The sequence below is a fragment of the Nuphar pumila genome, chromosome 14 (genome assembly GCF_984573655.1).
Source record: "Nuphar pumila chromosome 14, dmNupPumi1.hap1.1, whole genome shotgun sequence".
NCBI classification, from domain to species: domain Eukaryota; kingdom Viridiplantae; phylum Streptophyta; class Magnoliopsida; order Nymphaeales; family Nymphaeaceae; genus Nuphar; species Nuphar pumila.
This window is the reverse complement of record NC_143262.1, coordinates 83,636,193-83,650,050: the sequence shown is the minus strand read 5'-3', so window position 1 is coordinate 83,650,050 and position 13,858 is coordinate 83,636,193. Positions and strand designations below refer to the sequence as shown.

At 34.2% G+C, this 13,858-nt stretch overlaps 1 protein-coding gene across 1 annotated transcript in view; it reads right to left on the bottom strand.

Moving 5' to 3' along the window:
- Window positions 1-209: 209 nt before the first annotated feature.
- Window positions 210-13,858, bottom strand: part of LOC149817158 (DEAD-box ATP-dependent RNA helicase 10-like) — a 29,519-nt gene continuing 15,870 nt past the window's right edge. Inside the window, exons 7-14 of the mRNA XM_089988020.1 lie at window positions 11,388-11,507; window positions 10,088-10,129; window positions 9,920-9,994; window positions 2,020-2,166; window positions 1,798-1,935; window positions 1,243-1,354; window positions 1,057-1,145; window positions 210-514 (exon numbers count right to left, since the gene is read on the bottom strand). Of these exons, the coding sequence (XP_089844146.1) occupies window positions 407-514; window positions 1,057-1,145; window positions 1,243-1,354; window positions 1,798-1,935; window positions 2,020-2,166; window positions 9,920-9,994; window positions 10,088-10,129; window positions 11,388-11,507 (831 nt within the window). The 3' untranslated portion in view covers window positions 210-406. The remainder of the gene's footprint in view (window positions 515-1,056; window positions 1,146-1,242; window positions 1,355-1,797; window positions 1,936-2,019; window positions 2,167-9,919; window positions 9,995-10,087; window positions 10,130-11,387; window positions 11,508-13,858) is intronic.

Genomic DNA, 13,858 nt, shown 5'->3' with positions numbered 1-13,858 from the left:
ACTGGCCTCTATAAGTAGCATGCATTTTAACAAGCGCCTCTAAGTACTAAAAGATTGCTATTTAACCGCATGAAATCTTTCTCAATGCACCAGAAATGAGAAACACCAAAAGTTGCTGAATCACCATCACTGGAAGGTTTTCCTACGAAGGTCATTTCCCAGTTTGCATCGGGGGAAGAACACGCATATGAGCTCCAGTCTTACAAGTTCTGATTTTCATAAATACCATATATGTTGCATGCAATAAAAAACTAAGCCAAGTGGTGACAGATGGCGTGAATGATAAGAAAAAGTTGAGCAAACTACTAACAAAATTGTTCACTTGTGTATCTGAAGAAAAGCAAAACAAAACTTCTACTTTTTACATCTTTACAGAGTAGATTGAAACGCTATGGTTGTGGGACACTCAGCGCCTCTTAAATTTCATAGATTTCTTGACAGAAGCAAGATGCTTGTCTTCCTCTTCTTCATCTCCCCCATTTCTTCTCTTCCTTCCAGCTGTTTCTTTGATTTTCTGCACCATCCACAAGGGATAAAATTAAGGTGTTGCTGAAAAACTGGGAATGCATTCTCTTGATTATTGTTTGTTTAGAAAGGCAGCCCATAATTTCAGAATAAATGAAAATTTTCAGTACATCATCTTCCCGGAAAATAAATTTTTTATATTTTATAGACATTAAAACAGCAATGTTTGAGAATTGATCTTAATACTAACATACATATCCATTCAAGAATACCATCAAATATCGATGAAAATAATGAGAAGGTAGTCATCAGACCACAGCTAGCAAGTGGAACTTTGATTATCGATTAGGTCAAACTTGGCAATCCAGATTGGCAGCATGGTATCACAATGCTAACTCATTCAGACATGACACTAAAATGTTTTTACTACTTTTGTGACCTTATCTAACATTAAGACCCTAAAGCCCTACTAGGCTACTACAAATAATTTTTCTGACAAGTATCCATTCATTTCACTGATGAATAAGCCTTCACAGCTGGGGTAGTTGAAAAAAACATTCAAATAATGATCATAAGTGACATAACAAATACCATGTGAGAAATCCGTTTAGCCTCTGTAACACGCTCCAGTAGTAGCAAGACTTCTTCCTCTTCAGAGGGATACTCGGGCAGTTTCTTGTCTGTAGAAGAGAACAAAAGAAACCAAAAAAGGAAAAAAAATGAAGGGGTGATCATATTGCACACTTTTCTCAACATTGAGGCAAAAGACAGTCGTACCAATAAGCTTTTCAATCTGCAAATACCACTCCACTTCATACTGATCCACTAGTGAAATAGCAACTCCGGATCTACCAGCACGTGCTGTTCTTCCTACTCGATGAATATAATCCTGAATATTTCATATAACCAATCAGCAAGCATCAACCATGAAGAAAGGCAGAAATAAAAGCATATATACAAAGGCTGAAAAGGGTGGGCGGGAAACATAAATCAATATGGAAAAGAGGTATTTAATGAAATAGAACCCATAACAAAGAATACTGCTCGGATAGAGGAGTTCATAAACATTTAAACATTTTGAAATCAAACAATAGTCTGATTAATGTAAGAAAGAAAGAATTCAGTTGAATATTCTAGAGATGTTTACGATGAAACAGCATAAAGAATTGCTTGCAAACCGAAAACTTAGGCCTTGATTTTAACAGCATTTAAACATTTAGAAGTTAGCCACACAAATGTAACAAAAATCTACTTGAATATTTTAGAGTCATTTATGAAGAAATACCACAATCAGTTTCCACCATCAAAATATCAAATTTTAACCAAACTAACCTTAGAGTTGGATGGAATGTTATAATTGATCACCATATCAACCGAAGGAATATCAAGACCTCGGCTTGCAACATCTGTGCAAATAAGGACGTTACATTCTCCTGCTTTAAATTTGTTCAAAGCTCCCAATCGTTTTGGCTGCCAAAAAATATCAAAAGTTGATGTTATAAGAAAATACAAACTATCGCATGAACAAATATTGAGGTATTAAACAAAACCAACCTGGCTCATTTGTCCACTAATAGGGATGGCCTTTAACCCAAGGTTGCGCAGAACCAAGGCCAACAACCTTGTTGATTCACAAGTACGAGTAAAAACCATAGATGTGCTTCCAGTCATCTCTGTAAGAATATACACAAGATATGCATCCTGGCACAAGCATTGTTTCAAGAAAATAACCAGAAACCGTTTAGCATGTTTCAAGAAAATAACCAGAAACCGTTTAGCATGCTTCACAAATCGAGACAGAGTCCAGAATCCAAGAAAGAGAAAGAGACCCTTGGGCACTGTAGACTGTTATATATATATATATATATATATATATATATATATATATATATATATTGAACTAGCCATTTGGCAAGCCTAACAGCTAGTCTCTCTTGTTATCTCTCCTTTGTGTGTGTGTGTATGCGCATCTTGTCCATTGTAATGGACGCTTGTTCAAAATGAATTTATTAATAAAATTAATATTTTTTATGTGTGTTCTCTCTTGTGGTTGTGAGCTTGTGCCTTGGTGCTTTTGCATTTGCCTTTAATGGCTTGACACTTTGCCTTAGTGGCTTGTATTTGGCCCTAGTGCCTATTGTGATCCCTTGTGCCTTTTAAAAAGTTGTTTCATTACATGGTATCAAAGCTATAGGCTCTTTGATCCTTTTGTGCTCTTAGAATACCAACTTGTGGAGGTGCTATCTTCCTTGCTCTTGGTGTCCTTGTTCGTGGTTTGTGATTGTAGATAAGGGTCCACTTTGTTCGTGGTACAATTTCTTTTTCATCATGGCCGAGAAAAAATTCATGACTGTTATCTCCTCCAAGCTCAATGACTCCAGTTATCTAATGTAGGTCACCGGCATAGAGAATCATCTCAAGGGCAAAAAACCTTGAGGTTATGTTAGTGGTACCATCATGAAACCTCACCTGAAGCTCACAAAGCAAAAAAGAGATCAAGTTAAAACTCTTGATGATAATGAAAGGGAAAAGGTCATTCAAGAATATCAATGCAAGATGGAGGATTGGGAGTCAAAGGACACTCAAATATTATCTTGGTTCATGAATGGCATGGAACTCAAGATTGATGCCAACATTGTCAAATTCAAAATTTTTTGTGATGCATGGGTCTTTTTTTTAAGGAATGTATGTACAAAAGGACTTGGCACGAAAATATCACCTACAAGATAAAATTTACACGACAAAACAAGGGGATAAGAGTGTGAGAGACTATTATAGCGTGCTATCTCCTGTATGAGATGAATTGGCGCATCTCGAACTTAAGTAAAAAGGCTCAACTTTAAAAATTACAAACTTTATGACTCTAGAAATGTCACATTCCTTAAAAATGAGAAAAAGATTTGATGGAAAAGAATCTAAGAAGATGTTGAGTATGCTTTTCTATTTGCCTTGTTGCCTAAGAATAGCGATGAATTTGCTAACTCAAAATATTGTGAAAATGAAATTGTGAATTTAAATTATTTTGAAAATATTGAAAGTAGTGATGTTTCATCCAACAATGTTGAGAATAAGCCTACGCATGACCTTCAACATTATTTTCAACGAATTGTTGAAAATCCTCTAAATGCCCTCAACAAATATACACAAAATCATGAGGTAGAAGAATCTAACACTAGGATATTTGAGCGTATCTCTAGACTAGAGTTACCGGAAGCACCTAGGAAAAAAGGGAAGTGCGCTTCCCCAAAGCGCGCTTCGGAAGCGCGAAACGTCACGCTTCCGAAATGCGTGGGGAAGCGCCTCCCTTTTTGGGAAGCGCACTTCCCTTTTATGGGAAGCACGCTTCCCCATTTTTTCATTTTTTTCGCTTCCCCCTCGCTTCTGATTCGCTTCCTAGGTCGCTTCTGGTTCGCTTCCGAGACGGTTCGTAATTTTCTTCTAAGTGGTCCCACGCTTCTCCGCTTCCTAAATTTTTGAAAGTGCCTCCCTTCCCACTCCCGTTCCCGCTTCCTTGACTGGTAACTCTGCTCTAGAGCACTAAGTAGATTTGTCTCCTATGAATCATTCTCAGAAAACTATAGAGTGTCTTATATTTGTTCATTCATGTCATGAACCCTCATCTTATATTGAAGCCCAAGATATGCCATAATGGGTTGATGCTATAAATGTAGAATTAGAAGTCTTCACAAAGCCAAGACTTGGGATGTTCAATCTTTGCCTAAGGAAAAAAGAGCATAAGATGTAGGTGGGTATTTAAAATTAAGGCTAAAATGGGTCATTAGAAAGGTATATAGCCAAGTTAATTGTCAAGGAATATTTTCAATAACACGGTATAAATATGAGAAAACAATCACACTTGTGGCCCAAATTACTAGTGTTAATTCTAATCGTCGTAGCTTTCACAAGAAATGGCTCATTTACTAACTAGATATTAAGAATGTCTTTCTAAATAATAACATGAATAAAGGGAAGTACATGGATCCTCCTCCTAGTCTTAATGTCCAGAAAGAAAAAGGTTGCACTTAAACTAGCGACAAAGGCTTGGTATAATAGATTTAGTAAAGATTATGTTGAATCTTAGTTTCAAGTTTTGTTATATTGACATTGCCCTTTTTGTGAGGTCTAGAGGCTCTAGAATTTTATTGATAGATGTGGATGATATGATCACTATTGAAAATGACAAACTGGGTGTTGAGTAAATTAAAACAATTTTTAAAGAAAATTTTGATATGTCTAACCCAATGTCACATGGGTGCGAGTTCAGGTACATAGGGTATGACACGGCAATTTCAAACAATGCAGGTACGGGGACACGGCTATATATCACATAAATACAAAATAAATTCAAAATGAACGCAATATAATCTAAATATATATGCCATATCTAAAATATATATATTATATACAAAAAAATATAAAGTTATAAACTAAAAAATATAATTATAAATTATAAATTGAATACAAACTTGTATATACGGAGAGTAAAATGGCGTGTCCAGGTGTTGACGCATGTCGACACGGGGACATGCACGTCAACACGGGTACGAAGGGCAAAATGGAGTGTCAGTGTGACATAGGTCTAACCAGTGTTGTGAAAAGCGTTGAGGCGTAGAGAGGCGCTCCACCAAAAACCGAGGCGAGGCGTAAAGCGTAAGCCTCGTTTTTTTTTTTTTGAAAACCTTAAAAAATTTATAAAAATATCTAAAAATACAAATAAATAAAGAAATGTTTTATTGATGAAATAACAGCCAATAAGAAATAGAAAATCTCAAATAAGTACCAAAAATTTGAGATTAACATATAAAAGTAACTAAAAACTGATTACATAACTGGAAAATATATGAGATTAACCAAAAAAAAGTTAAAATATAATAAGAAACTGATTACATATCTGAAATAACTGAAAAATATATGAGATTAACCTACAAAAGTTAAAATATATGAGATTATACTACGAAACTGATTACATAACTGAAATAACTGGAAATACATGAGATTAAGGTTTTCTCGACATAAATCTCACAGAAATTCACATTGACTATAGGGATTTTCTCAACCAAAAATCTCAGCAGTAATTTATGTTATAGCAGGGATTTCTCAACAAAAAATCTCAACAGAAATATACTTTAAATAATAGAGACTTTTTCAAGGCAAATCTCAACAAAAACACACGTTGACAGTAGAGATTTTCTCAACCAAAATCCTAGCAACAATCATGTTAACCATAGGGATTTATATCCACAGAAATTCCAGCAGACACTTTATGGATAATGAATTTATCAACAGAAATTCTAGCAACATAACTTTTATAGCAAACATCTATATATTGTGTTATGATTAAAACCAACACCAACAAATAAAATAAAGATAAAACTATTGTATATATAGAGATTTTCTCAACCGAAATCCCAGCAACAATCATGTTAACCATAAGGATTTATATCAACAGAAATTCCAGCAGAGATACACTTTAAATAATAGAGACTTTTTCAAGGCAAATCTCAACAAAAACACACGTTGACAGTAGAGATTTTCTCAACCGAAATCCCAGCAACAATCATGTTAACCATAGGGATTTATATCCACAGAAATTCCAGCAGAGATACACTTTAAATAATAGAGACTTTTTTCAAGGCAAATCTCAACAAAAAATCTCAACAGAAATATACTTTAAATAATAGAGACTTTTTCAAGGCAAATCTCAACAAAAACACACGTTGACAGTAGAGATTTTCTCAACCGAAATCCCAGCAACAATCATGTTAACCATAGGGATTTATATCCACATAAATTCCAGCAGAGATACACTTTATCGATAATGAATTTATCAACAGAAATTCTAGCAACATAACTTTTATAGCAAACATCTATATATTGTGTTATGACTAAAACCAACACCAACAAATAAAATAAAGATAAAACTACTGTATATATATTATATATATTCAATTTTACAAAGGACATCAAGCTGCTGAAATCAAAACTAGCATTAACGCTAACTACTGGGGTTTTTGACAAGCCATCCAAACTGTATGAAAAAGAAAAATACAAACAGCATTAGCACTAAGATGTTGGGTTTTATGAAAAGAAATTCCAACTGAATAAGAATCAAGATGTTGTAAATTTAACATTAACGTTAACATGCTAGGATTTATAAAATAAATAATACAAAAAATTCAACTGCAAATAGTTCAAGCTGTTGAAATGAAAATCATCGTCAACTACTGGGTTCATAAGAAATAATTCAAACTACTGTAAATCAAAATCAATGTCAGTTTTTGGGCTCTATGAAAAGAAATTAATTCCAATGGAGCATGATAGATTCCCTACTCATAAACGAAGCAGCTAACATTTCATTTACAAGAACAGTACCAATAATTACTCATAAAAACTAAAGAAATACAAATCCCATTTGGCCATAACCAGTTTCAAGAAGATTATACCTCAGAAATCTTGTTGTAAAAAAAATGTGCCTTGAGGCACAGAGGGCCGCACCTCAAAGCGAGGCGCGCCTTTTGTGCCTCAAGGCGCGTTTTTGATAACACTGGATCTAACCTTAGTTTTCTAAGGTATTTCTTAAGTACTGAAGTTGTTTATTTCCTGAGGATATATTTTATCTCAAATGAAGATGGTAGTTGATGTCATTGCTCGTTATGGAATCACAAATGATGAAAGAGTCTACACACCAGAGGTTATCAATACAAAGATGAGAGTTGAAAGATGGGATTCCATTAGAAGATCCAACCTTATGTAGACAATTTATTGGTTCTGTGGCTTATTTGTCCATTACTCGACCAAATATTGCTCATGTGGTACACACCACAAGTCAATTTCAGCATGTGCCAACAACAATTCACATGAGTGTGGTGTTGAGGATTGTTAGATACATAAAAAATATCATTACTAAAGGGGTTTTCATATCCTTCTCATCTTTTTTAAATTTGATTGCTTATAATTGATTTTGATTGAGGAGAATATCCCAATAACTGACACTCAACTACCAATTTCTTTGTGTTTTTAGGTGATCACATTATTTTTTAGTGATGCAAGAAGCAACAAAAGGTAACTTTGTTATCTACATAAGCTAAATATAGAGTTATGACCACCACTATAGAGATCGTTTGGTTGCAGTCCCTCCTTGAAGACATGAGAATTGATATCTCGGAACCGTCAAAGTTGTGCTACAATAATAAGAATCCTATATATATTACCAGCAATCACACCTTCCATGAGCATATAAAGCATAGACATGGATTCTTTATGTTTGAGAATACTTTACGTTTCTTCAAAATAACAAATTGCAGGCTTCTTTACTAAGTCTTGCCTTCGGTGCCAATTTTTTTCTCCTTAACAAACTTTCGATGGTCACATTGTAAGTTTGAGAAAGACTGTTAAATATTATATATATTGTACTAATGAAGGTACAGAACTATTGAGAAGAAAATTAGAAATCACACTTTTTCAAAAAAAAAAATTGTAAATCAAATGTTAGAGATGTGATCTACATGAAAATTTGTTTTGAATCATGTGATTATGACAAGTAATTTGGTTTTTAAAGGGGTTCAAAAATCAACTGCCAACAATGCGCCAACACTTTATAAATCAAAAAATTGCATTTTTTACATCAGAAATGCACAATCAAAGGATTGATCCTTAGCAAACAAGCCATGTTGAAAACATCTATGTGGTTAGATTGAGTTGATACAACTTGCACCTATGATTCCTAGCTCAACAATTCCTTAACTTCATTAATACCAACCTCTTTCTCTCTCTTATATATTTACTACATATATATATATGTGTGTGTGTGTGTATATATAGGCAAAACCACCTTGTTTGGATTTTTCTCACATCTAACACCATAGATGTGATCTACAAGTTTTGCTTAGTGGGAACCGACTTCGGGATTGTTGGAATATCACTTGTTTACAGGTCTTTTTGGCGATCCAAAAATCAATGGCTATGAAGGCATCAATTTTTTTAACTCATAAAAACATGTTTTTTCGTCGAAAAACATGATCCAAGAGTCAATTCCAACTAAATCGAGCATGTTGAACACATCTATGAGGTTAGACTGTGTCAAAACAACTTGTATAGTGAGATTCAAACTAGATTGTAGGTACAATTGTTTGTACCAAACATAAACTCTATATATGTTATTGAAAAGTGTTTTTATTTTTTTGAACTAGCTGTTAAGCTAGCCATTATGCATGACTAACAGCTAGTAGAGTCTCTTGTTCTCTCTCCTTTGTGTGTGTGTGTATATATATATATAGAGAGAGAGAGTAACTAGAATATGAGAACTAGAAATATGAGAATTTCCAACAATTTTTTTTCAAATCCAACCATGTGGATGTGCTTGGCATGGTGAATTTGCTAGGAATCAACCATTGGATCACGTATTTTCGATGAAAAAATGTGATTTTTGAATGATTGAATATTTATGAAGATTATGAGCCATTGATTTTAAAACCATAAAAAAAATCACATTTATGCATCAAAATCGGATGATTCAAGAACGGGTTCTTATAAATCCAAGCGTGTAGATTACATCCATACGGTTAGATTCAAGAGAAGAACAAAAAATTCACAGAAATAGTGTTAAAATAGTACATATATTATATATATTATAAAGGATATCACTGTAATTTACTTTTTGAGTCAAGGGTATTTTGGTCATTTCCCCTTGCAATAAAATATCCACTAGTGACTGTCTTTAGCCTTTTTTATTTTTTATTTTCTCTTTTTTTCCTTGACCAAGGGCTCTTTGGTCTGTTGGGAGGGTGCCCAATGGTCATATTTGTGACAGTTGGGAGCTCCCAACAGCTCTTTGGAGCTCCCAACAGCTCTTTGGAGCTCCCAATGGTCTCCTCTTTAAAGGAGGTTTTGTGTATAAAATTATAAATAGGGGTAGAACCCCTCTTGTTTCTTTGATGCTTGTGTTAAGCATTTGATCAATAAAAGAATTATATTTTTATATTTTATTCTTATTGGTGTTGCCTTGTTAGGCTTTTGTAATGTCCCATAGTGGACTTGTGCATGTGCACTTGTATGATTATGATCTTGTAAGCTCTTAGTGGCTTGTGTTTTGTGCTTCCGCATATTTCATTACAAATAGCAGTTCACACATTAGTTCTCATATTTCCAGTTCTCATATTCTAGTGATTTTATATATATGGGCATCTCTCCTATTGTAATATGTGGTTGCTCAAGAGCATTTTATTAATACAATCAATATCCTTTATGTCTTCCCTCATGATATTGTGAGCTTGAGACTTGGTGCTTTTGTATTTGCCATTGGTGACTTGAGACTTTGCCTTAGTGGCTTGCATTTGGCCCTAAGTGCCTATTGTGATCTCTTGTGCCTTTTAAAAGGTTGTTTCATCACATAGATGATCCATAAGAATGTTCCATTGGCCTCATTACTGTAAAGCAAAATAAAACTAGGGCAAACCTTATACTTTGCAGGAACTAAGCGATATTGCTGCTTAAGTGTGTCAACAGTAGAATATTTGGAAGATGCTTCAACCTGAGAAAAAAAAGGACAAACAATTCAAGACAAACAGCAATGCGCAATTGAATATGAGAAGATTTCAGTGATTTAGACAACAAAGATTCATACCTTTACAGGGTTCTTTAAGCATGCCCTTTGAAGCTTGCTCACCTACAATGATGCAACAAGTTTTTTCATTTAAAAGGTAAGCCATTTTACTTACCCTCCAAAACTTCCATAATAATAACAAAATCAAAATCTGCAAAACACCATTATTACAAGCAATTTGATAGTCCAGGTAGGCATTCGAACAAATAAAAGCAAACAAGAATTGCCTACTCAGACGTGCAAGCCAGGCCATCAAACAACTTCTCATAGGCATTCCAAAAGCATGTAAAGTGTGTGCAAGCAAATGTAAGAGAAATGCATACAAAAGCATCTTCAACAAATAAGAGATTTTACTATGAATAAATTGTACTATCCCTAAGGGCATGCTTGGAAGTAGGAAAACTGTGAGTGGAAAAGAAAAAGGTATGATTTTTCCAATTGTTCCAAAAGAGAGAATTTTCATGACTTTTACAAAAACCTAAGTTTTACATATGAAATATTTTATCTATGGTACAAGCCCCTCTCTCAATTAGATTTTCAAATGTCACACAAAACAAAACAAAAAGTAGTATATAAAAATTTTCATATGAGAACTTCTCAAATGTCACACAAACAAAACAAAAAAAATTCAAATGTCACACACAAAACAAAACATTTCATACATAAAATTTGTCACACGATAACTTCTCAAATGTCACACAAACAAAACAAAAATTTTCACATAAGAACTTCTCATATGTAAAATATTTCTTTTCATATGAGATTTTTCTCACTTAAAAAATGCAAGGGATAACACCCCACCTGATGGTAGTTGTAAAGAAATGCTTACCATTGAGAACATTACTAAGAATACAAGGGACTGAAGAGAACATCTAAGCTATAGAGATTGTAAAATGTCAAAGATGGCACAAACTATTGCGAATGCAGAAGGGAGGAAAAATCAAAAAGCTATTGCCAACAAACCGCAGAAGAAAAAAATCATATACATAAAATAATAGGCAGCAAAATAGCACAAAATAACCTAGACAACCCAAAGATCTAGAATTCTAGGAAAAGACTACGAACACCAATTGAATTTATTACACATGATCATCATCAAAAGCACAGTTGCTAGTATATGAACGAAAATGAGAAAAAAGAAGAAAAAACTGCAAGTGTGATACATCATGGTGTGAATACATAAGAGAAAAAGTCATGTTGGTCAAGACAAAAACTACACGTCAACATGTTATTAATTGTCCACAAAGAGAAAAACTAAGAATCTCCAAATCAGACTAATACATAGGAACGGAAAAAAGTTGTAGATGATAGAAGTAGAAACCTTTTTTGTCATTGTAGCTGAATATAAGTATGTTTTTCGCTCCTTGGGGATATTATTCAGGATTTCGTCAATTTCCTTCTCAAAATCCATATTTAACAACCTATCAGCCTCGTCCAAGACCTGTAACAGAAATAACCAGTTTATGTTTACACACATGCACACACACACACATGCATGAATGCAAAACTATGCACACACATAAACACGCACACTGCCAGACGTGCACACACACACACACACACACACACACACACACACACACACACACATGACACCACACTGCAATAATAAAACACACACCTAAGATTTAGATATTGTTAAAAACACATCTGAATTTATGTTCCGTTAGTTACAATCACGTTGACGTCAATTTGGCTAGGGTTATCATTAACCTAAGCTGAGTTAATATGATAAAGTTACTGATTTGCCCTCAAAACAACAATTTTTTTAGATTTTTTTTTTCAAAACAAACCTACAGATTTGGTAATAATCATAGTCACAAATATCGATATCAGCTATAACTAGGCAAGGCTATTTATCATGATATTTTAGGATTGGTGATAAATCTTAGGAAATTCTTCGGAATTTAAAATATAAAAAATAACAAAAATAAGTAGGAAAATATCATGTTTAGACAAAAAATACATAGATAATAAAATAAATAAGTAAAAAATGTAAAAGAAAGAAGAAAAACAAATTTAAAATGTAAAAAATAAATAAAAAACACTAAAACTAATTGATAATATTGTGATAATATCAATTTTCAAAATATCGTGATATTTTACCTATATTATCGTTTGCTGAATTTACAGCAATAGTATCATGATATTTTGAAAATATCGCCGATATCTGTGACTGTGGTGATAATATAAAACATGCCTAAGTTTTGGTATTTACAGCATACATTGAAAGGCATCTTTGATGGAAGTAAACCCTGTCTTTTTCTAATTAACCATGAAAAAGTTTAGGTGCATTTTTAACACCAATAAAAACTCAGGTGTGCTTTTTATTATCGCCAAAAGGTTAGGTGTGTTTTAGAAAATTTCCCTTTTTCCTTTTCCCAATGTTGGATTTGCCAACATACCAAAGAGGCTTAGTATTCTTCTGGGTACTCCATTTCCTTAAGTACTTCCTGAAAACTAGGTAAAAAAGGCATGATTCCTAGATCTCAAGCACTATTTTAACCTTTAACCAGCAGTACTGACATTTATAATTCAGATCCACTTTAGAATAATTAGCGCCATTTTTAGCAGTAGAATCATGCATACTTGAAGAATGTACCATTAAGGAAATGACTTTGTTGTTTTTCACATAACATCTAGATAATTATGTGTTTTGACATATGTCACATGGGTGCGGGTGCGGGGGTGCGGCACTTTCAAAAACCTTGGGTGGGGGGGTGCGGCAGGGGGCAAAAATGTAAATATATATATATAGAAGGGGGTCCAGGGGTTTTCCCCGGCGCGGGCAAAAATTTTTAGGGCAAAAATATGTATATAGATAGATAGATAGATAGATTTTTTTTAAAATTCCGCAGCCCAATTCATAGGGAAAATTTTTAAAAAAAAAAAATCCAAAAAATGGACCGAAATGGCCCGGGTGCGGTCAACGCACCCAAGGTCGGGTTGACCCCACCCGCATCGAGTCGCGTCGACGCGGGTGCAGCACCCTGCTAGCCGAATCCCTATGACATGTTTTGACATAATTAATCATAGAAAAATCATATTCAACACACTTGTATATTGTGGCTTACTAAAACTCCCTATATTGTCTAAGATTAAACAAGTCAGATTAGAGCACCAAAAAGAGTTTGGTTTCCAAATCGAATTTTAAAGGCATGTTCCTTTTATATATTTAATTAATATTTTACACGAAGAAAATACATATTATTTTGCTTGTTAGCTTCTAAGCAAGTAGCTCTCAGAAGGAGGTAAGAAAGGGAGGGAGGAGCACCCAAAAAGAATTTTATGACTACAGGTAATGGCCGTCTATATCTCTAATACACCAAGCTGAATACAACAACAACAACTACGCCTTCGTCCCAAACAATTGGGGTCGGCGATATGAACCAAAAAAGAAAATCATTTTGGGTCTTCCACATGAATCCTTCTCCTTCAATCATTTCTATCCAAGGCCATGTCCTCGGTGAGGTTCAAAGCATTCATATCCTTTCCTATCATCTCCATCCAAGTTTTCTTAGGCCTACCCCGACCTCTTTTAACTAATATATTTTTCCATTTCTCCATCCTTCTAAGTGGAGCATCATTAGGCCTTCGCCGAAGATGTCCAAACCACCGTAAACGATTCTCTCTCATCTTATTTTCAATGGGTGCAACGTCTACCTTCTTACGTATCTCCTCGTTCAGAATCTTATCTTTTATTGTATTTCCACACATCCATCTAAGCATACGCATCTCAGCTACACTCATTTTTTGAATATGATGTCTCTTGGGAGCCCAACATTCTGTACC